The sequence below is a fragment of the Myotis brandtii genome, unplaced genomic scaffold (assembly GCF_000412655.1).
Source record: "Myotis brandtii unplaced genomic scaffold, ASM41265v1 scaffold1631, whole genome shotgun sequence".
Taxonomy (NCBI): Eukaryota; Metazoa; Chordata; class Mammalia; order Chiroptera; family Vespertilionidae; genus Myotis; species Myotis brandtii.
Genome location: NW_005355967.1, coordinates 299704 through 323521, shown reverse-complemented (window position 1 = coordinate 323521; position 23818 = coordinate 299704). Strand labels below are relative to the sequence as shown.

The following is a 23818-nucleotide window of genomic DNA, read 5'->3' as shown; positions in this document are numbered from 1 at the left end:
TGGCTCATAATATCATCATCCCTCTCCAAGAGACTATTTCTGTGTCCAAACTTCCCCCCTGTTATAAAGACAGTTATATTGGACTAGAGCAGTGCATGAGTTATAAAGACAGTTATATTGGACTAGAGGCCCAATGCATGAAATTCGTGCACGGAGGGCGTGTCCCTCAGCCTGGCCTGCACCCTCTCCAATCCGGGACCCCTTGGGGGATGTCTGACTGCCTCTCGCAATCCAGGACCGCTGACTCCTAACCGCTCACCTGCCTGCCTCCCTGATCATCCCTAACCCCTCTTCCTGCCTGCCTGATCACCCCTAACCACCTCTGACTGCCTTCCTGATTGCTCCTAACTGCTCCCCTGCTGGCCTGATCACCCCTAATGACCTATGCCTCGCCCCACACCTAGGACCCAGGATTCCTTCCTCTGGCCAGTCGCTGGCACCCTGGACCCGGGCTTCTCTCCCTCTGGCCAGCTGTAGGCACCCAGGCTGATTGCACAAGGGCCAGCTGTAGTAACAGGGGACCGTGGGAGGGCGTCTTCGCCTGGGCCACAGCCACAGGAGCCTGGGACCACGGGGCGGGCTACTTGTCCCTCTCCTGGGCCACAGGCATGAGTGCAGCTGCTGATGCCCAGGACCATGGCTCTGGCGGATTGTCCCTCTCCCAGGCCACAGATGCAACAGCTCGTGCCCGGGACCACGGGGCTGGCAGCTTGTCCCTCTCCCAGGCTGCAGCCCCAGCAGCTGGCACCTGGGACTGTGCTGTGTGTGGCTTGTCCCTCTCCCTAGCTGAGCCACTGTTGCAAGTGCAGCCACTGGCGCCTGGTACTGTGGGGCATGCAGCTTGTCCCACTCCCAGGCCACAGCCTGGCTGGTCCCCATTCCTCTCTCACGAGCTCATTTGTACCTGGCTGGTCCCCATTCCTCTCTCACGAGCTCATTTGTACCTGGCTGGTCCCCATTCCTCACTCCCCATTATCAAGTGTCTGAGCCATTACAGCATGATGGCATGAGGGTGTGATGACCATTTGCATATTAGTTCTTTATTATATAGGATTAGGTCTAATGACCTAATTTTAACTAATTACTCCTATAAAGACACCATCTTCACATAAACTCACATTCTCAGATACTTGGGATTAAGTCTTCAACATATGAATTTGAAAGGGATATAGTTCAACCAATAACTCTAAGTGTGTGAAAAAAGTGTGTACACCACTTAGTCCATAACTGCACATTTATAAAAACATGTACTATGTGTAACACTCTAAAGGCAGTACTGAGTCAGGGTCCAACTAGAAGCCAAACTCTAACCTTAGACCAAGGCTTGATGAAGAGTGAGAATCCAGATCAGATACTGGCTCATCAGATACAGTTCCAAGCTCCTAATAACTGCTGATGGATCCTGAATTTTCCCTGTGGCCATTCTACCCTTCACCACCACTCCAAAATCCAGACCTAAAGAGAAAGGTTTTATTGATTTGTCTTTCCCTTGCTTATAGTTCCAAACGGACCAGGAGCTACAACAGTTTCAGAAATGGGTAGAGAAATTCCCATGTGCCTGTCCTCGCTGGCTATGGGGGAGCAGGGTCAGCCTCATGGTTTATGACCCTGACTACATGAAGGTGGTCCTGGCAAGATCAGGTGAGACAGAAACCTGAATTGCAGCTGGAGCAGCTCTTTCTGCTTGGGTACATGACCTTGAGTTGATAATTCCAGAATAGACTTGCAGTTCTACCATCATTATCTGAACCCTCTACCAACCACCCTGCCAGCCCACAAGCCAGCTTAAGGCCAACAATGTCTGCTGAAAGGGAATGCTAAAAACAGTGGTGTGGGGCCACTTTTTAAAATTTCTCTCTCGTTCTTTCATTCTTTTTATTCCTCTTTTAACAAGATTGAAATGATCAATTGGGTAAATTTGCCCAGATCTAAAAAACAATTTCCTATCCACGCTGAGTTGGGTTTGGCACCCTCATTGGTGCCTATCCTGAGTCATGGAATGACTAAGCCCCCACAAATAAGTGGGAAGACCACAGATTTCTGTTTCTCTGGCACTGAGGATAGAGACTATTTCTGGCTGATTCACCATCCTATGGGTGTTCTGCTGCTGGGATTGCTTTCCTGAGCCCACATTAACTATTAGAAAAGAGAAACTTGGGGTGGGAGATTGAGGAAGCTCTCTTGAGACACATTGCCAGCTGACAATGATCAGGAAGGAATAGCAGCCCGTGCTCTAGACCATAGCTGCTTCAAGGAGCTTGTCCCCTCCAGGTTCCTCCATTGCCCTGTCTTTCCTTTCAGACCCAAAGACTGGTTGGTACAGATTCCTGGCTCCCTGGATTGGTAAGTATGTGTAATCAGGACTGCTGTTCTCCTGCCAGGTAGACTTACCAAGAGCTATCTCTTTGGCTCACAAAGGACAACAGATAACCAGCACTATATCACCACCCTCATCTCTGAATCAAGCCTGATTTCTCTTCTAATAAAACCTTCACCCCTTCTGGGCGATGGTGATGGCCCCCCTGAAACTCAGCTTCTACCCATCACTTCTCAGTGCTCTCCAAAGTTTTCAGGGTAATATTCATTTATGATCTTCTATGACCTGCCTACTCTACTTCAGCCTTTAACTCACAACTGTCGTGATGACATCCAATTTACTTGCTATTTTGGGAAATTCACATTCCTGAAATGTACTGGCCTTTCCTGCCTTTGCCCATCATTTGCTTTCTTCTGACACCCTTGGTTCCTCCCAAAATGTCCCGAGTCATCCTGATTCCATCTCCCCTCCCTGCCACACACACACACCTTTCTGTGGTCCAGGATATGGTTTGCTCCTGCTGAATGGGCAGACCTGGTTCCAACACCGGCGGATGCTGACCCCAGCCTTCCACTATGACATTCTGAAGCCCTACGTAGGCCTCATGGCCGACTCTGTCCAAGTGATGCTGGTAAGTCCATCCCTCTCTCACCTGATCACATGCACTCGCAGCAGAGCTCATATAGTCCACACTAGGATACATGTGTCCTTCAGACATCCATCACACATGACCAGCTAGAATAACATGCTCATATCTCACAATGTGACAGAGCTTCCCAAAAGTGAATGGGACAGGAGGTACCTGGGCACCAGCTTGGATCCACACTACTTTGGTCATTGCCAAGAGAAAGCAGAACCATGGTAGAAACAGGGTCTGCTCTCCTCTCACCCCAATGTCTTCAGTACAGTGGACTAGAGCAATAGTCATTCCCCTGGTCACTGGTAGGCCTGGACAGTGGCAGCTTCAGTGACAGGGTGGACATCCCAAAATGTCCTTCAGGTGGGCTCTGGCCTGGGTGCCAGGGTTTCAACATGAAATGGAGACACTCCATGAAAGGAAATGGAGTTTACATCTGCACTCACAGACCTGGATCCTGATCTACCAGCTATGCTCAGCTAACATTTGATGAGGGAAGAAATTAAAGTCCCTGATGCCCTGTCCTTAGGATCCCCAGTACTGGTCTCTTAGGTTACCTCTTATCTTGACACATTTGCTTCCTAAAGTTGAAGTGTACCTATCCCTCAGGTTTACCTCAACCCCAGGACAGAGAAGATCCCCAAATTGTTGCCTGAATAACAATGTTTTCTGGTTTGGCAAAAGGTAGTAATGATCAGAACTTATTCCTAAAATTCAAAACTAATTCAGACTCTTATGAGGGAACCTGTTTAATTATATAATCACAGTTTCTGAGAGTACAATACTCACATTACTAATGTTTGCTGTACAGTCTTAATATGTTATAATGCCTCAATTCAGGACAGTGAGGTGAGAGAGAGAGAGAGAGAGAGAGAGAGAGAGAGAGAGCTTAGCTGGGTCAGCAGAGGCCCTCTGGGGGAGCAGAGTAGGGTGAATGTCCCCCTCCTACCACAGGACAAATGGGAGGAGCTCATCAGTCAAGACTCTCATCTGGAGATCTTTGAACACATCTCTTTGATGACGCTGGACACCATCATGAAGTGCGCCTTCAGCCAGCAGAGCAGCATCCAGATGGACAGGTCAGTGATAATCATTCAGCTGCTGGGCTTTTGTTTTACCAACTGATATGGACTTACTGGAGAGGCAGTTCAGGCAGCTTGGGTGCTCATGAGCACAAAAAGCCAGAGTCTGTCCAGAGCTCCGGACCATAGATAATTCCAGACCAGACCAAAATTGAATCAGCCACAGATCCCTGATCACTAGCACAGGGAGAAGTCTAGTTCCTCTGGTTATGAAGGATTGAGGGTCACAAAGGCTGTAAGACAGGAGCAATGAATGCCACAGTGTCATCTGTACCCACTATTTGGGGAAACTCCCACCTAGAGCCCCACTTCACCTCCCAATACCTTAATCAGTTCTGTGTCTTTTCCCTGCAGGAAATCCCAATCCCAATCCTACATCCAGGCCATTAGGGATGTGAAAACTCTCTTTATTTCTCGAGTGAGGAATTTCTTCTACCAGAACGACATCATCTACTGGCTGACGCCTGATGGCCTCCGGAGCAAGCGGGCCTGCCAGCTCGCCCATCAACACACAGGTTGGACTCCACCTCCCGGGCTGCTCCCCTCCTTCATCACGCACATCTCAAAGAGACTGGCCCTGACCTCTACTGTCTTTTGAGAGCTAGGACATACCCCCACATACCAGGTGCAGGGCTTGGGAACCAAAATGTCAGGGTGCAATGCTCTGTCAGGTTCCCATGCAGGGGGGCAGGTAGGGGGCAGCTGGTGTTCACATGTGTCAGCACATAGTGATGTCACCCTCACCAAGCAGCATTCAAGCAGAACCTACTCCATGGGTGTGCTATAGAGGGGAGGCCTAACTTGCAATCAGATGGTGCTAGACCTCTCACCACTCATGTGGACACCTCTCCCATACCCATCCTGATTCACTGGCACCCATATTGGAGCAGGGTGAGGGGCTGATGGGGCCGCTGTGGGTTGCTCTTTGGGGGCACCCAGAGCCCTCCACTCTGCCTGGGAACCACTGTTCTGCTACAGACCAAGTGATCAAACTGAGAAAGGCACATCTGCAGGATGAGGAAGATCTTGAGAAGGTCAGGAGAAAGAGGAAGTTGGATTTCCTGGACATCCTCCTCTTTGCCAGAGTGAGTGCATTAGGGGGATCCTGAGGCTTTGCCTAGAAGACAAGAGGAAGGGGCAAGCAGTGCACTCTTACCTTCCTTTTCCAGATGAAGAATGAAAGTAGCTTGACTGACAAGGACATGCGTGCTGAAGTGGACACATTCATGTTCGGGGGCCATGATACCACAGCCAGTGGCATCTCCTGGACCCTCTATGCTCTGGCTACCCACCCTGAGCATCAGCAGAGGTGCCGCAAGGAGATCCAGAGCCTCCTGGGGGATGGTGCCTCCATCACCTGGTGAGTGCTCAGGAGATGGGAGATCCCTGCCCACTCAGCTAGACAAGAAGCCCTGGTCTGCCTGGGCTCTGCCTGCCCTCAGATTGGGCTTCATTCATTCCAGGGATCACCTGGATCAGATGCCCTACACCACCATGTGCATCAAGGAGGCACTGCGACTCTATCCACCTGTACCAGCTGTTGGCAGAGAGCTCAGCAAGCCCATCACCTTCCCTGATGGACGCTCCTTACCCAGAGGTCTGGACTTCACCACAGTCACTAACCTAGGAATTCTGCCATAACCCGTGGCAGATCAGACCCACATATCCTAGAACAGTTCTGAACCTCTCTGGTCTAGTTTCTTCATTATTAATTGGATGCTAACTATATAATTTAGATGAAAAATATAAAATGCCTGGCACTGAGTTGGACCACAGCAAAAGTTCAATAAATATTAGTTCCCCTTCCAACTCAGAGAGAATAAGTCATTTCAGTACATTCACCTAAATAGGTTCCATGCCTATGTGACACCTCACATGAAGAGAATCCTAAGAATTATCATTCTCCAAGACTAGCCTTCCATCACATATAGAATGCATGGTTTTATCCTGCTACAGTAATTCCATTCTTTGGCACTGATGCTCTATGATTCTAACACTCTATGTTCCAATCCCAACTCCAGATTACAAGACTCTAGGGGCAATTTTGTTTGCATGGTCACATTTATTTGACTCCCCTCCATATCTGAGGTAATGTATGCATAAGTCCTTTTTGACAAATGCAAAGAACTGTATAAATGGCAGTTAATGTAATTCTGACTCAGTCCATGGAATGTTCCTCACAAGATGTTGGATACTTGATGTGGCTTTTTGTTTTTTACTCTAATAGTCTAATTCCCTGAGATGTGAGGGTGGCAGAGACAATCAGTCAGAGGTTGGTGTAGCTGTGGTTTCTTTCTTATGGGATCTAGGCTCTAGGCAAATGAGGGAAATCCTGAAATCCAAGGTCATAGGTCTGATGGGCCAGTCGTTAAGGAGCCCTCAAGTTGATGTCAGTGAGCAGCTGATGACCAGATCTGAGAATGCTGCCATGGTTGGAGGCCACTCTTTAGTTCACCTTTGGTGGTCTGTATCCCAACCCTGCTACATCCTAGCTGTGTGGTCATGGGCAGGTTGCTTGGCCTCTCTGAAGCTCAGGTGTCTCATCTGAACAATGAGAGTATTAGCACCCTCCTTGGAGGGTTGTGGTGAGGATAGATGAGTTAAAGCATAATCCCCAAGGGACTGGTGGATGGCACTTGATAAATGTGAGTTTTATCTTGAATTGCTCCAAAAGTAGGACTTCACTTCTTTCTTCCTCCTCACTCCTGGGTCATGGTTATGGACTCGTAATGTGCACATGTGCTTTGCCATGTTCCCCCCACCTCTATTGCAATAGGATCAATCCCCTCGGAGTGACTCTCATTGTGGCTCCCAAGTTTTTGTGCATGCACCTGCCCCCTGCTGGCATGTGTATAATCAGTCTTCTCTCCTCCCTGCCCAACAGGAATCCATGTCTCACTTAACTTTTATGCACTTCACCATAATCCGAAGGTGTGGCCTAACCCAGAGGTATGGTGGCTGTGGGAGGGAGGATGGGCTGTGGGAGGGAGGATGAGCTGATCTCTCTAGACAACACCTCCTCCTGTGCCCTCATGGATTGGAAGGAGGGCCTTGACCCTACCTGTCCTGGCCCTACTGCTCTCTCTGCAGGTGTTTGACCCTTCCCGTTTTGCACCGGGTTCTGATTCACACAGCCATGCTTTCCTGCCCTTCTCAGGAGGATCAAGGTGAGGCATCCTGTACTTGGGTGGTGAGCATCACTGGGAGCATACCTTGATGATTGTGACATACACTTATATGGTGTCTGTTGTTATGCCCTTGTATATTGTTGTGTTGAGAAGGAGGCGTTTTTCTATACGTACAAAAGAAAGGTGGCATTTCAGGGCAGGGCACAAACACTTGATCCATGATTTTTTTTAAATCTCAATTATAGACTTTTTTTTTTTTTTTTTTTTTTTTTTTTTGCTTTTTGCCAATGTTGAACTGTATAGACAGTGGAACTATGGTATATAAATCCCACCTCATATATAGAATTTTGCCTACTGTCAATGTCATGGTTATGTGAATGTTAATGTGAAGTCCAACTTTTGTGGGGAGACTGCAAAAATAGAGAGGCACATATTGCTCCAAAACTCTTCAAATGGCTACTTTCCCAATGGCCTTGCACAATTCAGTGTCAATTATTGTTCTAAAGTTCAGTGAGTCCAGCAATTTTCTCATTTCACAAATACGAGTTCTCCAAGTTAAAATTTTTCATACAAATTTAAATTTCAGATTACTTTTCTCAGTTATCAGTAATATTAAAAAGTGGGTTTTTCTCTTCCCACAGGGCAGTCAAACCACTGCCTTTTCTACTTCACTGATCAGCCACTCACTGTATCTGTGACATTTGTGTGTTTTTGGGTTTCTAGCACCTTCCTTGTCCTAACTGCTCAAGCCCTAATCAGGAATGGTGCACTAGCCCTTTGAAGAGAGTTTCACTCCAATGTCTGCCTCTTTAATTTTGCAGACTATCCTACAAAAGCTTGACTCTATATTGATATTCAAATAAGCATGGCTACCTTTCCAGGAGCAGGCTGGCTGGAAGGGCAGTTGGGGGCTATCAGGCCAGCAGGGGGAGGCAATTAGGGGTGATCAGGCTGGAAGTGGGGGACATTTGGGGGCGATCAGGCCATACTAATAAAAGGGTAATATGCTAATTGGACCAGGAGTCCTTCCGGATGTCCTTCCAGAGAAAGCCATGGTGGCGGACGGGGCTAGGTTAGGGGCGATCAGGCAGGCAGGCAGGCAGGTGAGCAGTTAGGAGCCATTAGTTCTGGATTACGAGAGGGATGTACGACTGCCAGTTTAGGCCCGATCCTTGTGGGTTCCTGATTGGAGAGGGTGCAGGCCAGTCTGAGGGACACCCCCCCCCATGCAGGAATTTCATGCACCGGGCCACTAATCTATACTAAAAAAGGGTAATATGCTAATTAGACCAGGTCAACTGAACATCTTCTGGGCGTCCGTCTTCCTTCTGGACAGTTTAGGGGTGACCAGGCTGGCGGGGGCGGGGGGAGTTAGGGGGCAACCAGGTCGGCAGGGGGGAAGTTAGGGGGCAATGAGGCCAGCAGGGTCCAGTTAGGGGGCAATCAAGCTGGCAAGAAGAGGCAGTTAGGGGTGATCAGGCAGGCAGGTAGAGTGGTTAGGGGAGATCATGCGGTCCTGCAGGGAAGCAGTTAGGAGGTGACCAGGCCAGCAGAGGACCAGTTTGGGGGCTATCAGCCTGGCAAGCAGAGGCAGTTAGGGGAGATCAGGCAGGCAGGCAAGTGGTTAGGAGAAATCAGACAGGCAGGTAGAGTGGTTAGGGGCAATCAGGAAGGCAGGCAGGTGAGCGGTTAGGAGCCAGCAGTCCCAGATTGCGAGAGGGGTGTCTGACTGCCGGTTTAGGCCCCATCCAGCAGGGATCGAGCCTAAACCGGCAGTTGGACATCTCCCGAGGAGTCCCGGATTATAGAGAGTGCAGGTCGGACTAAGGGACCCCCCCCCCTGCCCGTGCATAAATTTTGTGCACTGGGCCTCTAGTTTTTTATATAAAATGGGTTTTATATAGCAAAGTTCCAAAGTCAACACTGTCCAACATTGGCAAGAAGCATAAAAATAAGGACAATCATTACTTTGAGAGAAAACCCACTACTTTGCATATGACACATAGCATTAGAAAGGCCCCTGGTGTGTAAAATATAAAACATAGTTGAAACAGCTGTGGAGCTGGAAAAGTACACTCCAGATGGCCTGCTGTTTGAAAATCTGCAGAGACTACAGAATTCCTCTTGTGAAATAGTAACTTCCATAAACTTTGTACTTGGTTACTAGAAACAAGCCTTTTCTGCCCTAGCTGCTTTGGCTTTGGGGTCAGAGCGTCAGCCAAGAAACTGAAGGGTTGTGGGTTTGATTCCGGCCAAGGGAACGTACCATGATTGCAGGGTTGATCCATGGCCCCAGTTGGGGTGCTTGAGGGAAGCAACCAATCAATGTGTCTCTCTCACATCAATGTTTCTCTCTGTGTGTCTCTCCCTGTCCCTTCTACTCTCTCTGAAATTCAATGGACAGAAAAAAAACGCAACAGGGGTAAGGAGTAACAAAAAATAAAAAAGAAAGAAACAAGATTTTTTCTGAATCCATGTGTCTGTGAATTCTACAAATGGCGATTCAACTTTCACCGAACACACTTTTCCAAAACTGTTCTGAATCCAGAGATTGATTGGTTGTACCATTTGGTTTCTCCCAGGATTGAGTCCTTCCTCATAGACCTTGGCTTGAAGTCATGTGCCTGCCACTAGAGGGCAGGAGAGCACTAGGCAGCTCAATCCCTAGCTCAGAACTCAGGTTTACTTTTTTTTCTTTTTCCAATGTTTACTTTTTCAATTCAATTGACTTCATTCCAATATAAACGTATTTCTTAAGCCTGTGTCTGTGTGCCAAGTCCTGTGCTAGGAGATGGGAAAGATACTGTCCCAGCCTCCAGGAGTTCACAGTCAAGAAACAAATACCTCTACTCATGACACAATATTCATCCATCTTTTCACTTGCTCATTCACCCACTGAGCACACTGTTGAATGTTCCATGTTCCTTGCACTGTCCAGGGCATGGGATGGTGAGGTATTCTTAAATAAAAGACTAATGCTGCTTTGGGGGTCCTGGGAGGAAGGGGTACCGCTAGCAGGGGGGGTGAGGATGGCATGTCATGGGGATCAGACATGAACATGTGGCAGGCAGAGGTGCAGGGCGGGCATTCTCTGTGATCTCAACAGCATGAGCTGAGCTAGGAAGTGGAGCTGGACAGGTAAGAGGTGAGTGAGGCAACAACCCATGGAGGGCTTTGATGCCAGCTGAGGCATTGGACATGTCCTACCTGTGATTGGGGGCCTAGAAGGGGCTGAGCTGGGTGTTGCTTCAGTGAAGTGTTAGGGGAGGCAAGGAGTCAGAAAAGTCCAGGTGAGGAGACTAATGGATGTCAAGGAGGGACATTTCTGAAGTAGAATAGGAAGGCTAAAGAAGCTGGTTGACTGAGGGGATGAGAGAGAAGCAGGAGTCTAGAACATTCATTGGGAGGCAGGTGGAGCAATTGATTGTCCCAGAAAACTTCCTTGTTGCATTTCTGATTTCCACCAGCAATCCCATCTCTCCTTCTCTTTGAGCATTAAAGTCCCAGGCATCTTCCTAGATGGTGAAGACCTGAGTGTGTTGCCTACCCCACTCCATGTCATGCCCTGACCTGGCCACCACATTGTGAAACCAGAAGTTGCTTGTGGAAGGAGTAAACAAACTAGTAATTAACTTTGTAGTGATTTCCTTGACTTGATTCAATGACTTAGGGCATTGAATTTCTCTAACAGGATTTCATGGCTGCTGAGAACAGAAGTAGGAGTTAGGAGCTACTTCTGGAAGAGAGATAGGCTTTGTCACAGTTCAGGGGCAGAATGTGAAGCAAGGCTTGTCGGGTAGAAGTGTGCGTGACCTAAAAGGAAGGGGATTGGATTGACTCACATCAGAATGCCCTGTTCCAGGCATGGGCTCAGTGACAGATGCCTACCCAGCTGAAAACAGGATTTGATACCATTTCTCATGTTGTTTTCCTCATTCTTATCTTGGCCCAGGAACTGCATTGGGAAGAATTTTGCCATGAAGGAGCTGAAGGTGGCTGTGGCCTTGACCCTGCTTCGCTTTGAGCTGGCGGCAGATCCTCTCCGAGTCCCTATTCCCATATCAAAAATTGTGTTGGATTCCAAGAATGGGATCCACCTGAAGCTCAGAAAGCTCCTCTAGTCCTTGTTGGGACAAGGGCAAGCTCTGAGGAACTCCTTCCTGCCCTTCCCTGTCTATCTCTCCATTTCCTGCTTCCCACCTGCCCACCTGCCCTTCCACCTGATGTCCTCCTTGCTGTCCTCTCCCTGTCTGCCCCTTTCTCTGTACTTTTCACTTTCTGCCTGCTTGTGCTTCTCTGGATTCATCTCCTTTAGCTGCTATAATAATTTACCACAGCTTCAGTGACTTAGAACACCACAAATTTCTTCTCTTAGTGTTCTGGAGTCAGAAGTCTGACATGGGTTTCACTGGACCACAACCCAGGTGTGGGCAAGGCCACCCAACCTCCAGGGCTCTAGGAGAGATTCCCTGTCTTTGTCTTTCCAGAATCTAGAACTGCATTTTTATATCTTTGGCTCCTGGAGTCATCCTGCATATTCAAATCCAGCAGCATTTTCAAATATCTTTCTGCTTCTATCTTCACATTGCCTTCTCTTTTATGAGGACATCTATGATTATATGGGCCACGCAGATAAAACAGGACATAGTCACACCTGGCAGGGAATAGGCCGTGGACATCTTGGGAGCCATTCTTCAGCCGAATTGGTCCCCATGTGACTACCATCAGTCTGCGTTCTGGTGGCCTTCTGTGTGTTTCCTACCCATTTGTCATCTCCACACCCTCTCCTTTTTCCTTCCTCCTTGGAATAAAGTTTACAATGTCACGTGATGTGTCTGTCTTTTCTTTATCTCCTTTGTCTTCCCTTTCCTGCCACATTTGGTGACTATGTGCTTGATGGTCCCCCTGACCCTGGGCTTTGTTCCCTTTCTACTCCACCAGCCTCTCTCAACCCAGGCCTGTTCTCTTGCTGATTCTGAACATAGGTCCCCTTCCTGTCCCATCCTATGTCATTTCTAGGTCAGGGTCCTGAATGCCATAGGCACACCTCCTGTTGTGATGGGATGCATTCATTTGCCTCCCTATACTGGGGAAGAATCTCTGATTCCTCATGTGGCCCCAGCCTGAGGTTCTTCCCCAAATTCCTTCTCTGCATCTCATACCTGGCTCAAGGCCTAATTCAGGCACCAACTTTCCAGAAAGCTTCCGTCTGTCATCCTACCACCTCCCCCAGCCAAAGCCCATACACCCAGAGCATGGGGTGACTGTGACACAGACATTTACAATGGCATGAGTGTCACAGATACCCATTTCAAGAGGTCATAAAACATACCTGTGAAATCATACTCCATATTCCTTGACCTTGGCAGTGGTTTCCTGGGTGCTTGCTTTAGAAATGTATTGCTCTATACATTTTTTTGCTTTTGGCAAATTCTCCATATGCTATTTTCCAAAAACACATACATATAGTTAAACAAAGACAGCCATCTCAGTTAAGGGGTAAGCCTCAAAAGGCATTCTTCTATCATGTGCAGTGAGTGAATGCCTGGTCATAACCTTGAATCCCACGGAACACCTTGCATTGCATTTGCCGTATCACCCAGGCTGGAATGTAAGTTTCTGCTGCATTTTAGAAAGATTGCAAATTATGGGAGAAAAAGCAAGATCCTAGAAACAAATAGGTGCTCACCACATTTGTTGAATGAATGAGTCAGCTCTAGACTACATGTATGATAAGCATTTATAGACACACATGTTTCCATGACTCTGCCCTGACGGTGACTCTGTATGTGGGTACCTACTCACCGTCTATAATACAAGCCTCCCAAAGACAGGAAGCCACAGCTGCTCCACAGTCTAGCCTGGAGGGAGCAATGTTCAGCGAGAGGCCACAACTTGAGCTATCTTAGGCCCTACTCTTGGCAGAACTACTTCTCAGTGCCTGAGCCCAGTGGCTTCAGGTGAAGGTAGATGCCATTCTTGGAGCGCAGGACCAGCTGCAGCAATTTGATGGGTGGCTGCAAGGGGTCCACGGCGAACTCAAAGCGGAGCAAGCAGAGGGCCGCGACCACCTTCATCTCGTTCATGGCAAACTGCTGCCCAATGCAGTTCCTGCAGTGAGCACATAAAGAGGCATTGGGCCGTGGAGTGTCTGGAGTGATGAAATCCAGTGTTCCCAGGGGCCAACAAAAATCAATAACGATGTTTGTATGAATCATTGGCTGGACTCAAGAAACAGAGCTTGGGAGCATAACAGGTCCCAGACTAAGGAGATCCACATTGGGGGTCTCTCTTGGAATGACTCACCCACCCCACCACCTGCTAGGGACATGAATATATTGATGGTAGGAAGAAGGTTCCTGGAACATAGCCAGCATTAGTATCACCCAGCATGCTTCCCCTCATCACAGAGTCCCCCAAAGTGATGCCTTGCCCACAACATCGTCCATCCTCCCCTCCCTAGTCCTGAGGACCTGGAAATTCTGGCATCTCCTTACCTTGGCCCAGCGGAGAAAGGCATGAAGGCAAAGGGGTGGCGTCCAGTCACATTCTCAGGGGAAAAGCGCAGGGGGTCAAAGACCTGAGGGGACAGGCCTTGCTTAAATAGCTGCCAGGTTCAGGGGCTGGGTGACCCCCACAGCCTCCCACCCCATTTGACCTCTGGGCCCAGAAATGAGGTACCTCAGGATCGGGCCACACTGCGCTGTTCCTATGGAGGGCATAGATGTGCAGAGAGACCAGGCTGCCTGTGGGCAGAGTAGAGGGCAGGTGACCAGGTGGTCCTGGGACAGCCAGGCCCACCTCCTTACAGGACCCGAATCCTCTCATGTCTGCCTAACTAGGCGCCAGCCCCTGCCTCAGCTCTGCTAGTGACAGAAGGTTTATGACAACCCTCAGCACATCACCGTGCTTATGATCATCATCATACCTATTTCCTGTAGCACCAGCACTGAGCACAGCACCCAACACAGACTTTCGTGGAATGGAACAAAAAGGACTAACCCAACACAAACAGGACAGGCAAAGACTCTTACACACTTTCTGCTATGTGAATGGTGCCTCCTGAAGTTGTTGAAGGTACTACCTGCGTGGTGGTACATGACAACCCTGAAATTAACCCTGTAAGGAAGGTGCTCTCCTCACAGCCATTTCACAGAGAAGGAAAAAGAAGCTTAGAAGTGGAGAAATTTGCCCATGATAAAGAGCCAGGATTGGACCCAGGCCAAACACAAAACACGAGTTCTCTGCCATTGTTGCAAATAGTGAGCCAAAGGCACAGCAAGTGTCAGAGAAGCATCCTCAAGGACTCCAGTTCCAGCCCCAAATCCACACCATCTCACCTGCAGGTAGAGAGCGACCATCCACAAAGCTCACAGGCTTGCTCAGCTGGCGGTACACCTGGGGCACGGGCGGGTAGAGACGGAGGCTCTCCTTAATGCACATGGTCAAGTAGGTCATCTTGCCCAGATCATCCCTGCCGGCAACACAACCAGTCTTTTCTGGAGATGGGGAGCCATAGGGCCCTGCGGGAAGGCAGGCTCCAGCCCCAACTGCCCCCCTCCACAACCATCACAACCCCAAGACTCAGAGGAACACAAGTGCACCAGGTGGTCGGGCCACAATGGACATGGGTTGGCCACTCAGACCCAGGGTTCTGACTCCACGTTTCTCTATCCCTCACTCATCTTCACTGCTGGGAGGGGAAAGCCCAGGACCCTAGAGGTGTGTGTGCACCCAGCCATCAAAGACAAGGTCACTCCTGTGTCTCTCAGAGCCCCACAGAAGCCTGTCAAGAGACAGTTGTTTGGGTTCTGCTTAGATTCCCTTCTGGAGCTGGAATGGAAAGGAACAGAAGCTAATATCCATTGGTTGAATGAAGTAATAAATGCATTAATAACGACAAGCTCAGATAAATATATATTTATTTTCCCTTTTGCCAGTAAGAAGCTCAGGCCCAACTGTGATGTCCAAATATAACTACTATGCAATACTTTATTACATAACCCCTAGGTTTTTGCCTCCAGTCCTCATTTTTTATTTGTGTTTTGCTATTTTATTGAATAAGTATCCTTTGAGTTGCTTCAAGTTCTAGATGGAATAAAGGAAAATAAAATAAATATTTCAACTCCATGCCTCCAGCCTGTGTTCACCTTGTTTCCCAACCTAGAATGCCCAGCTCTCTCCCTTTGCAGGAGTTTCACCCCTCCTTAGAAAGCCAACTTAAGCCCCACCCCTTCTGATTTCTTTGCCTGTAACATGGGGTCACTCATTCTTTGGTTTTCTCTAGCTTTTTAGTTATGTGAGTTAGTTTCTCTAAAATGTCCAAGGACAGCAAATTGGATCCTCTTCCTTCTCTTCTAACCCACACCCTCAACAGCACCTGACATGTGGCTGGACACCCTGGAAGATTTCCAACAGCCAACCAATAAAAATAAGCAATGGAGACTTCATCCTCTAAATCTTAGACCCTGGAATTGTGTGTCTCCCTCAAATAAATCTAAACTTTCTCCCATCAGCTGAGCATTTTCTGCACCCCTGCCCAATACGTAGTCCAGGTAATGACAAGAGGGGAGAAGGCAGGGAGAGAGGGATGTGGAGGCAGAGGTGTGAGAGGTTCCCAGAGAGCCTGCAGCAAAGAAAGGTCAGCATCAATAGTATTGAGTTAATGAGTTCAACTTGAACCAGGAGACAGAATAATTCAGTTTCTTATTGATGGAGTTTAGAAAACAGTATTTTCTCCTTCACCATAGGAGTCTGGAGGCTGCACATGACCATCCAAAGGCAGGTGAGAAGGGGTCAGCTCCCTTGGTTTTCCCAACTCTGTTCATCCTCAATTTGCACCTCTTTCTCTCCAGGAACCCAGAAAAGTAGTCAGGTTCTACCATCAGAATCAACACACAAGAAATTGGCCTCCTGTTGACCACCTTCTCTACATTACTCACATTGGAAAAGACCCTGCAGTTGGAGAAGGGGCTCTGGGGAGCATCCACGCCTTGCAGGTAACAAGACAGCTGTTGCTGCCTTCACCTGGTTTCCAGGGATGGCCCTGTGTCATCTGCGATGACATCAGACAGCATGGACACAGCCTGCAGCTGAGCAGGACAGACTGCGCTTCCCCGCAGACTCACTCACCACTGGAAGGAGTCCCTGTCTCCGAGGATCTCACGGACTTCCTCCCGACAGCGATGCTGGTGTTCTGGGTTTAGGGCCATGCAGTAGAGAAACCAAGAGATGCCACTGGTGGTGGTGTCATGACCTTCGAACATGAATGTGTCCACCTCCGCCCGGAGGTCTGCGTCTGACAGCTTGATCCCATTTTCATCCTGGGTTAAGGTAGGCATAATGGAGCAAACCAAGGCATGTGAGGTAGGGACCAAGAAGTACTCATACCAGCAGCTGTCAAATGAAGGTCTGAGGGAGGTTGTGAAAGCTGTGTTTCAGACTGAAAGTTAGAACCCTCCCCCAGATTTCTATCTGATCTCCCAAAATCATTTGGATGCATCCTATTCCAGGAAGCCTTTCCTGACCCCTCTGGCTAGTGACCTGCAACCTTACCCAGCCTGGACTGTTGATTCTGCTCATTTGAAACACAGAATGCCACCCAACAGAGGAAAAGATCTTTGTCAACATCCTTCTTCACTAGACTGTAAGCATCTGGAGGGTAGTGCCAGGTCTTCCTCATCTTCTGCATCCCTGGCACAGTAACTAACCCATTGCAGGGCTCAGTGAATTTATGGAGTGAATAAATGAGTGAATGAATGAAGTCTAAGATTCTAATATTCTAAGGTGCTGAGATTCTTCAGAGTCTTAGAAGTCTAGAATGGGTCTTTGGGCCTTCTGACATGTTACCCAGGGTCCCTGCCACTACATCTCTCCCCATTGCCACAGCCGGACACATCCTGCACCTCCCCACCTCTGAGCCTTTGCTGATGTGTGTCATGAGACTAGGAACAGATCATACTTACTGGGGAAAGAAGAGGAAAATGCTTAACACCCCCTGCAGCTGTCCAATGATCCTTGTCCCAGGAGGATGGTCTGAAGACCCCTCTGGGACCAGTTCTCAGGAGGAGCTGGGCAACTGTGCACTCACCCGAGCCCCCAGGAGAATGTCCAGGAAATCCAGGTGCCTCCGGTTCTGGATCTTCTTCTGTTCTTTCTCATCTTGTAGGGCTGCCTTTCGTTCCCTGATGACTTGATCTGGGTCAGAAGTATAGGGTGTCACTGCTTGGGGTTCATCCTCTGCCCCCAGGGGAATAGAAGTCCTGCATGAAAAACATCTCAGAGGGGCCCAGAGGAGCTAGCTTAGACCCTAGACTTCCTGTGGGCGGACCGTATGGGAAAGGCCCACCTGTGTGGTCATGGGCCACCTGGCAGGCCCTCAGGAAACGGCGGCCATGTGGAGTAAGCCAGTAGATGAAGTCGTCATGGTACTGTAAGGACGCTATGCGCTGCTGCATCAGCAGAGTGAGATCGCTGACTGCCAGGTAGTAGTTATGGTCCCTGCACAGCAGAAGAAGGGGGGGAGCACTTAGATACTGACCCACAGTAGAGTCTCGGCTGCCCCATTCCAGGAATCTAGCCCCAGCTACAGCGCTTTCTCCCTTACTCTCCCTGCCATTAAGCCTCCCCATTAAAGCTTGAATGTGTCTTCCCTGGGGCAAGACCCTGTCTCCTCTCGGACCAGGACCCAGGAGTCCTGCCAACTCTCCCCTCTGAGCTGGCCTGAGTTGAGACTATGGACAGCTCCAAGTGCCCTCTGACCTGTGGCCCAGGCCGCTGTTTCCTTTGCCAAAGGTGCACTTCATGAGTGTGTCCAGCGCCATGTGGCCCACATCACTGAAGATGTCAAAGCTCTTGTCCTTACGAGCCTTTTCCTCCCACTTGTCCTGGAACCCAGAGAAGGGAAGTAATGTGGGGGCCAGCAGGCTTCGTGTCCCATCCCTGCCCTCCAGGACCCTGCTGGAATGTGGGGGTGGGGCAGGTAGGGCTTCAGGCTCACAGGGCAGAACTAGGAGGCAGGCCTTGCACAGCACACAGACACATAGACACTTTTCTCCCTGTCAGAGCAGCCATTATATAAGGAAATTGAAGAGCCAAGAAAGAGGTGGTGAGCTGCCCAGCACAGTGAGTGTGTAAATCAGGCCAGCAGTGATGCTGGGGGAGGAGTTTTCTAAAGGGGAAAGACTACCCTGAATAACCTCTAGGGATTATCCAGCCCTGAGATGCTGAGCCTGACCCGGACCCCTGGCATGCTTTTAGAAATGATTTGTCAATGGTGTTGCTTTAGGCAGTTGTGGTAGAAAGAGAACAAGGAGACACTTTTTAGATATAAATGGATGTCCTCATATTCCCAAATATAGGCACCCCCTCCTGCTACAGTAGGAGCCTTGTCAGGTCCCACAGAGGCCCCTTGGTGTGGGAGAAATGGCTGGGTCTCCTGGTGGAGACAGGGGCCAGCGATGCCTGGCCACATGGAGCTCCACACCTAGTGAGCAGCCAGCAGAGAAAAGGAGTCGGCATAACAAGGTTTGGCACTGCTCCGGGCAGGAAGGACCTCAGTGCCTCAGCAATTCTCCTCGCTGCTCTCCTCCAGGGGAAATTGGGGTGGGGAGGGGCTGGCCAACAGCACAGCCTCCTAGAGCTTGGCATGTGGAGCTCACCAGCATGGTGTGTGTGGAGTCGGCAAACACCTTCACATAGGGCTTCAGCACATCATAATGGAAGCCAGGTGTGAGCAGCTTGCGGTGCTGGAACCACGTGGGCCCATCCAGGACCAGCAGGCCTTTCCCTGGGGAAGGGATGGGAGAGGGAGGGCTTGTCAGTGCACACCATCCGCCCCATCTCTGGCAGCCTGGGGCCAAGCTGACCCCACCTCACCCACCCCAGTCCTCCCCACCCAGCCTCATCTCCTGACCCAGCTCTGCCTTCCAGCCACGCAGCCTCTAGTAACCCCAGCCATGGGCCCACCACCATACCTTTTTTCAAGCCCTTACTCTGGCCAGCACCATCTGTAATATCTCCTAGGATCAACTCTAGTGCCACCCTCTCCTGAGTACTATTCCTTACATTCAGATTTTCCAGATCCCTTGCCCTGCCTTTCCAGGGGAGAAGACACCCAGAAGGAGAAGGTACCTGGGCCCTACTTCCCTGACTACCCAGGAACTCTCCTGCCTCCTCCCTGTCTTCTCCTCACTGAGCAGATGAGGTTAGGAACTGCACATGGGACCAGGTGGTCCAGTGGATGAATAACTGACTGAGTGGGAACCGGGCAGGGAAGGATCCTGGTCACCCAGCACCAAGGGCAGGGAAGGTAACCACTTACCAATCCACTGGAGGAAATAGTTATACACATCTGGGGCCTTCGGGTCTGTAGGAGACAGAGAAGATTAGGTAAAGCCAAAACTGGGAGATTCCTAAAAGAGGCTTATTGGTAAGCAGGATGTGAACTTCATCTGCGCAGATTTAGGGCTCAGACCCAGGACTCCTCCCCGTATGGTGTCTTTGGTCTCAGGAAGTACCCCCTTCTTCCAAGAATGCTCACCCCCTCGGCTGTACACAGCTTTGGCGTAGTCAGGTTCATAGATGTTCAGGAAGCCAAGAAACTGTCCAAACCAGAGTGGGTGGGCGTAGGGGAACTGATGAGCCCAGGATACCACCTTGTCCAGGCTCCCTGTCTGCTGTATCTGTAATGGTGACAGAAGGCCAGGCCGTTCAGACACCTGACATTACTAGCCATGCCCCAAGTCCCTGAGCCTGCCCTCTCCTAGCCTGTCACTCAGTCCTATCGATCTCTGGGCCCAGGTGCCTCTCCAGACCCAGAGCCACTGCTTTAAGTCCAAGCCACCTACTTGCACCTGGGTTAGCTCAACAACCCCAAATTGGCCAACCTGCCTCCACCTGGTGCCACCACCCCTCTATCTAAACTGCAGCCAAAAAGAGATTTTTTTTTCAGCATTGAAGCTTTTCATTAGAAAGATAATACTAGCTTGCTGTGCAAGAAGGAAACCACCTTAATTCCAGCCCTGTTAAATCACTTGACACATTTTTATTGAGGACCAATTATGTGCAGGGCATTGTTTAGACATCTCAAGGGAATGAGGCAGACATGGTCCTGCCCTTTCATTCTATGGGGAAGACTGATAAGAAACAAGTAAACAGTTAAGCGGAATGATTCAGACAAAATAGTAAGTGCTAAGAAGGAAGTAAACACTGTGCTACACAGGAGACTAATAGGGAGATCTGCTTGGATAAGAGTGATCCAGATGGGCTCTCTTTGGAGATGACATTTAAGGTGAAGCTCAAAGGATGATAAGGAGTTGGCCATGTGAAGAGTAAGGGAAGAGCATTCTAGGCCGAGGGAACAAGTACAGAGGCTCTGGGGTGGGAAAAAGTATGGTGTCTTCCAACAGCTGCCTCATGTGGAACAATGACTTGAGATGAGGTTGGAGAGACCAATCAGAGCATGTTGTGTGCTCTCTGGGAGTTTCTCTAACCACACCTACTCACACAGAGGTGTTTATGTAAAAATGGAGTATCCAATAAACACTTTTCCAAACCTGCCCTTTTTTTCATTTAACGTATCTTGTCCTTCTTTTCAAACTAGTGCAATTTACTGTCCCTCAATATTTTTCACAATTACATGGTATTCCACTATAAGAATGTATCATTATGCATTTACCCATTTTTCCTATTTTGAGAGGGTCTTTCAGACCCTTCAGAAGCCTGGCCATGGGTCTCAGAATAAAGTGTGAGTTTCATTATTTGTGAGGAGGCATAGCTAATCTTTATTAAGCACTTGCTGTGTGCCAGGCCTTCTTCCACACACCTTGCATCTTGACCTCATCCAATGCTTACAAGTCGCCCTAGTTGGTTTTGCTCAGTGGATAGAGCGTTGGCCTGCATGTGGACTGAAGGGTCCCAGGTTCGATTCTAGTCAAGAGCCCATGCCGTGTTGCAGGCTTGATCCCTAGTAGGGGGCATGCAGGAGGCAGCCAATCAATGATTCTCATCATTGATGTTTCTATCTCTCTCTGAAATCAATAAAAATATTTTTTTAAAAAAACAAGTCTATGAAGCCCCATTTTAGGGAAGAGGAGCCTAAGGTATAGAGATCTGAGGTTGCTTGCCAAGGACTGCACAGCTTGTAAGGGAGCGGGGATTTGAATCAGGAAAGTTGACTCCCTGGCCAGCAATCTTCGGAGATTGACAGACCTGAGTTTGAATATGGATTTCCCCTACTTTTTTTAAAAATATATTTTATTGATTTTTTACAGAGAGTAAGGGAGAGGGATAGAGAGTTAGAAACATCGATGAGATAGAAACATCGATCAGCTGCCTCCTGCACACTCCCTACTGGGGATATGCCCGCAACCAAGGTACATGCTCTTGACCGGAATCGAACCTGGGACCCTTGAGTCCGCAGGCCGATGCTCTATCCACTGAGCCAAACTGGTTAGGGCTCCCCTACTTTTTAATGTATGTGAATTTGGGCAAGTTTTTTAGGCTCTCTGAATCTTGCTCTCCTCATCTGTAAAATGGGGATGACAATACTTAGCTTATAGGATTGTTTTGACATTAGTGAAATCATGCAGGTGCATGTGTTATTGGATGAGGTCGTGTGACATTCAAGGACCTAGAGCTGGATCCTGCACAAGGTGAGCCCTTGAAAAATAGTTCCCTCCTCTTCATGCCTACTTTTCCCCAAGCCTCCTCCCTGCATCTCCTGACACATCCTACTCCCAAATGCCCACAACTACACTGGAGAACGTGCTCTGAACATGCCCTAAGATATTTCCACCTTTGGATAAAGGCCTAACCAAACCTTATCCCCTGTTAAACAGAAAACTGACGTTGGCTTACATTCTGCAACTCTGTCCCCCTGGACACTTGATACCTGTGGGCCACAATTTGAGCCATGGATTCTCAGCAGCGTCAGTTGTGATTTGGTGGGCTGTTGCTCTGGGGTGGTGGCGGGGCCTATGTCCCACTTGGGGGAAGCCAAGTGTTGCTTTGTGGGGACCAGGTCCATGGTGCTGTTTGTCTGTGAGCAGCATGGCAGCTCCAGCATTGAGCACCTGCCTCCTGGTGGTCAGTGCGTGTCATAGAAACCGGTCGGAAGGTGGGAAGGACACTATATTAGCCTTTTATACTAGACTAGAGGCCCAGGAACCCGACTTGCTTTATAGCCAGGTGCATGAATTCATACACTGGCCACTAGTAATATTATAATTGGCCATCATTGAGCATTTAATGTGGTTGCGTATTGCACTAATCCTGCTCTACAAATTTTTTCATTTAATCCTCAGAAAACTCTACAAGATAGACACTGTCATAATTCCCACTTTATAGATGAGGAAAAAAAGCTTGGTCACATGGCAAGGTAGCAATGGAACTAGGATTCACAACCAAGACCCCTGACTCTACTCTGGCTGTGAGTTTCCCACGTGCAGAGGTACATCTCCAGGTGACATCTCCAGGTCACCAAGGGCCTCACCACAGGGAGCTTGGATATAGTACATACTTGATAAAGTGCATGTTGAGTGAATTGAGTAAATAAAGGAAATGAAGAAAAAGTAAGGCAGGAAAGGAGGGGAGAGAGCACACCAAGCATCTGACTAATGTAAACACTGGCCAAAGTCAGTTACACTCCTGAGGTACCAGCCCAAAGTCTTGCTCAATGAGAACAGGCAGTTTGGCAAACAGCTGCAGATTTTTATTTGTTTTTCCCAGCACTAAGCTGCCTGCTCTGGCTAATGTCCAGATTTGCTGCTTATTTCTGCATTCTATCTCTTAACATAGGAAATGAAAGGGAACAGAAATGAATTAAGTATCTCCTATATGTCAGGTATTATGTGAGTGAATTCATAGATTGTCTCATGCAGAATGGGTAATTACTCCCATTTTACAGATGAGAAAACTAAGGTGCAGAGATGTGAACTGATTTGTCCATTTCTTGTAGGTTAGTGCTGCTCTAACTCAGATGAGAGCCCCTACATCAAGCATTTCAAACTCGTGGCCCACAGGCCACATGTGGCCCACAATGAATATTTTTGCGGCCCAGCCAATATAACAGTATATAAGAAATGTTTTTTAAAAAATTTCATAACTTAATTTTTACAATTGCCTGTTATACATAACTACAGGCCCGGTGCATGAAATTCATGCACTGGGGTGGGGGGGGAGGGTGTCCCTCAGCCCAGTCTGCACCCTCTCCAATCTGGGACCCCTCAGGGGATGTCCAACTGCCAGTTTAGGGATTGGGCCTACACCGGCAGTCGGACATCCCTCTCACAATCCTGGACTGCTAGCTCCCAACCGCTCGTCTGCCTGTCTGCCTGATTGCCCCTAACCGCTTCTGCCTGCCAGCCTGATGACACCCTAACCACTCCCCTGCCAGCCTGATCGATGCCTAACTGCTGCCCTACCAGCCCGATCGCCCCCAACTGCCCTCCCCTGCCAGCCCAGTCCCCCCCAACTACCCTCTCCTGCCAGCCCAGTTCCCCCCAACTGCCCTCCCCTGCTGACCTGGTCACCTCTAACTGCCCTCCCCTGAAGTCCTGGTCGCCCCTAACTGCCCTCCACTGCTGACCTGATCACCCACAACTGCCCTCTTCTGCCAGCCATCTTGTGCCCACATGGGGGGGGGGGGGGGCCA

The 23818-nt window shown here is 49.0% G+C and overlaps 2 protein-coding genes across 2 annotated transcripts in view; one reads left to right on the top strand and one right to left on the bottom strand.

Annotated features, from left to right (window-relative positions):
* LOC102261051 (cytochrome P450 4A11-like) overlaps window positions 1-11989 on the top strand; it is a 29503-nt gene extending 17514 nt beyond the window's left edge. Inside the window, exons 2-12 of the mRNA XM_014536489.1 lie at window positions 1500-1641; window positions 2302-2343; window positions 2821-2948; window positions 3909-4033; window positions 4391-4551; window positions 5015-5121; window positions 5206-5396; window positions 5500-5633; window positions 6921-6985; window positions 7127-7203; window positions 11117-11989. Coding sequence (XP_014391975.1) covers window positions 1500-1641; window positions 2302-2343; window positions 2821-2948; window positions 3909-4033; window positions 4391-4551; window positions 5015-5121; window positions 5206-5396; window positions 5500-5633; window positions 6921-6985; window positions 7127-7203; window positions 11117-11285 — 1341 coding nt within the window. The 3' untranslated portion in view covers window positions 11286-11989. The remainder of the gene's footprint in view (window positions 1-1499; window positions 1642-2301; window positions 2344-2820; window positions 2949-3908; window positions 4034-4390; window positions 4552-5014; window positions 5122-5205; window positions 5397-5499; window positions 5634-6920; window positions 6986-7126; window positions 7204-11116) is intronic.
* An 872-nt stretch (window positions 11990-12861) lies between these two features.
* LOC102261349 (cytochrome P450 4B1) overlaps window positions 12862-23818 on the bottom strand; it is a 15992-nt gene continuing 5035 nt past the window's right edge. Inside the window, exons 2-12 of the mRNA XM_005862317.2 lie at window positions 19706-19847; window positions 19487-19531; window positions 18825-18952; window positions 17926-18050; window positions 17513-17664; window positions 17255-17361; window positions 16297-16487; window positions 14505-14638; window positions 13846-13910; window positions 13662-13744; window positions 12862-13275 (exon numbers count right to left, since the gene is read on the bottom strand). Of these exons, the coding sequence (XP_005862379.1) occupies window positions 13092-13275; window positions 13662-13744; window positions 13846-13910; window positions 14505-14638; window positions 16297-16487; window positions 17255-17361; window positions 17513-17664; window positions 17926-18050; window positions 18825-18952; window positions 19487-19531; window positions 19706-19847 (1356 nt within the window). The 3' untranslated portion in view covers window positions 12862-13091. The remainder of the gene's footprint in view (window positions 13276-13661; window positions 13745-13845; window positions 13911-14504; window positions 14639-16296; window positions 16488-17254; window positions 17362-17512; window positions 17665-17925; window positions 18051-18824; window positions 18953-19486; window positions 19532-19705; window positions 19848-23818) is intronic.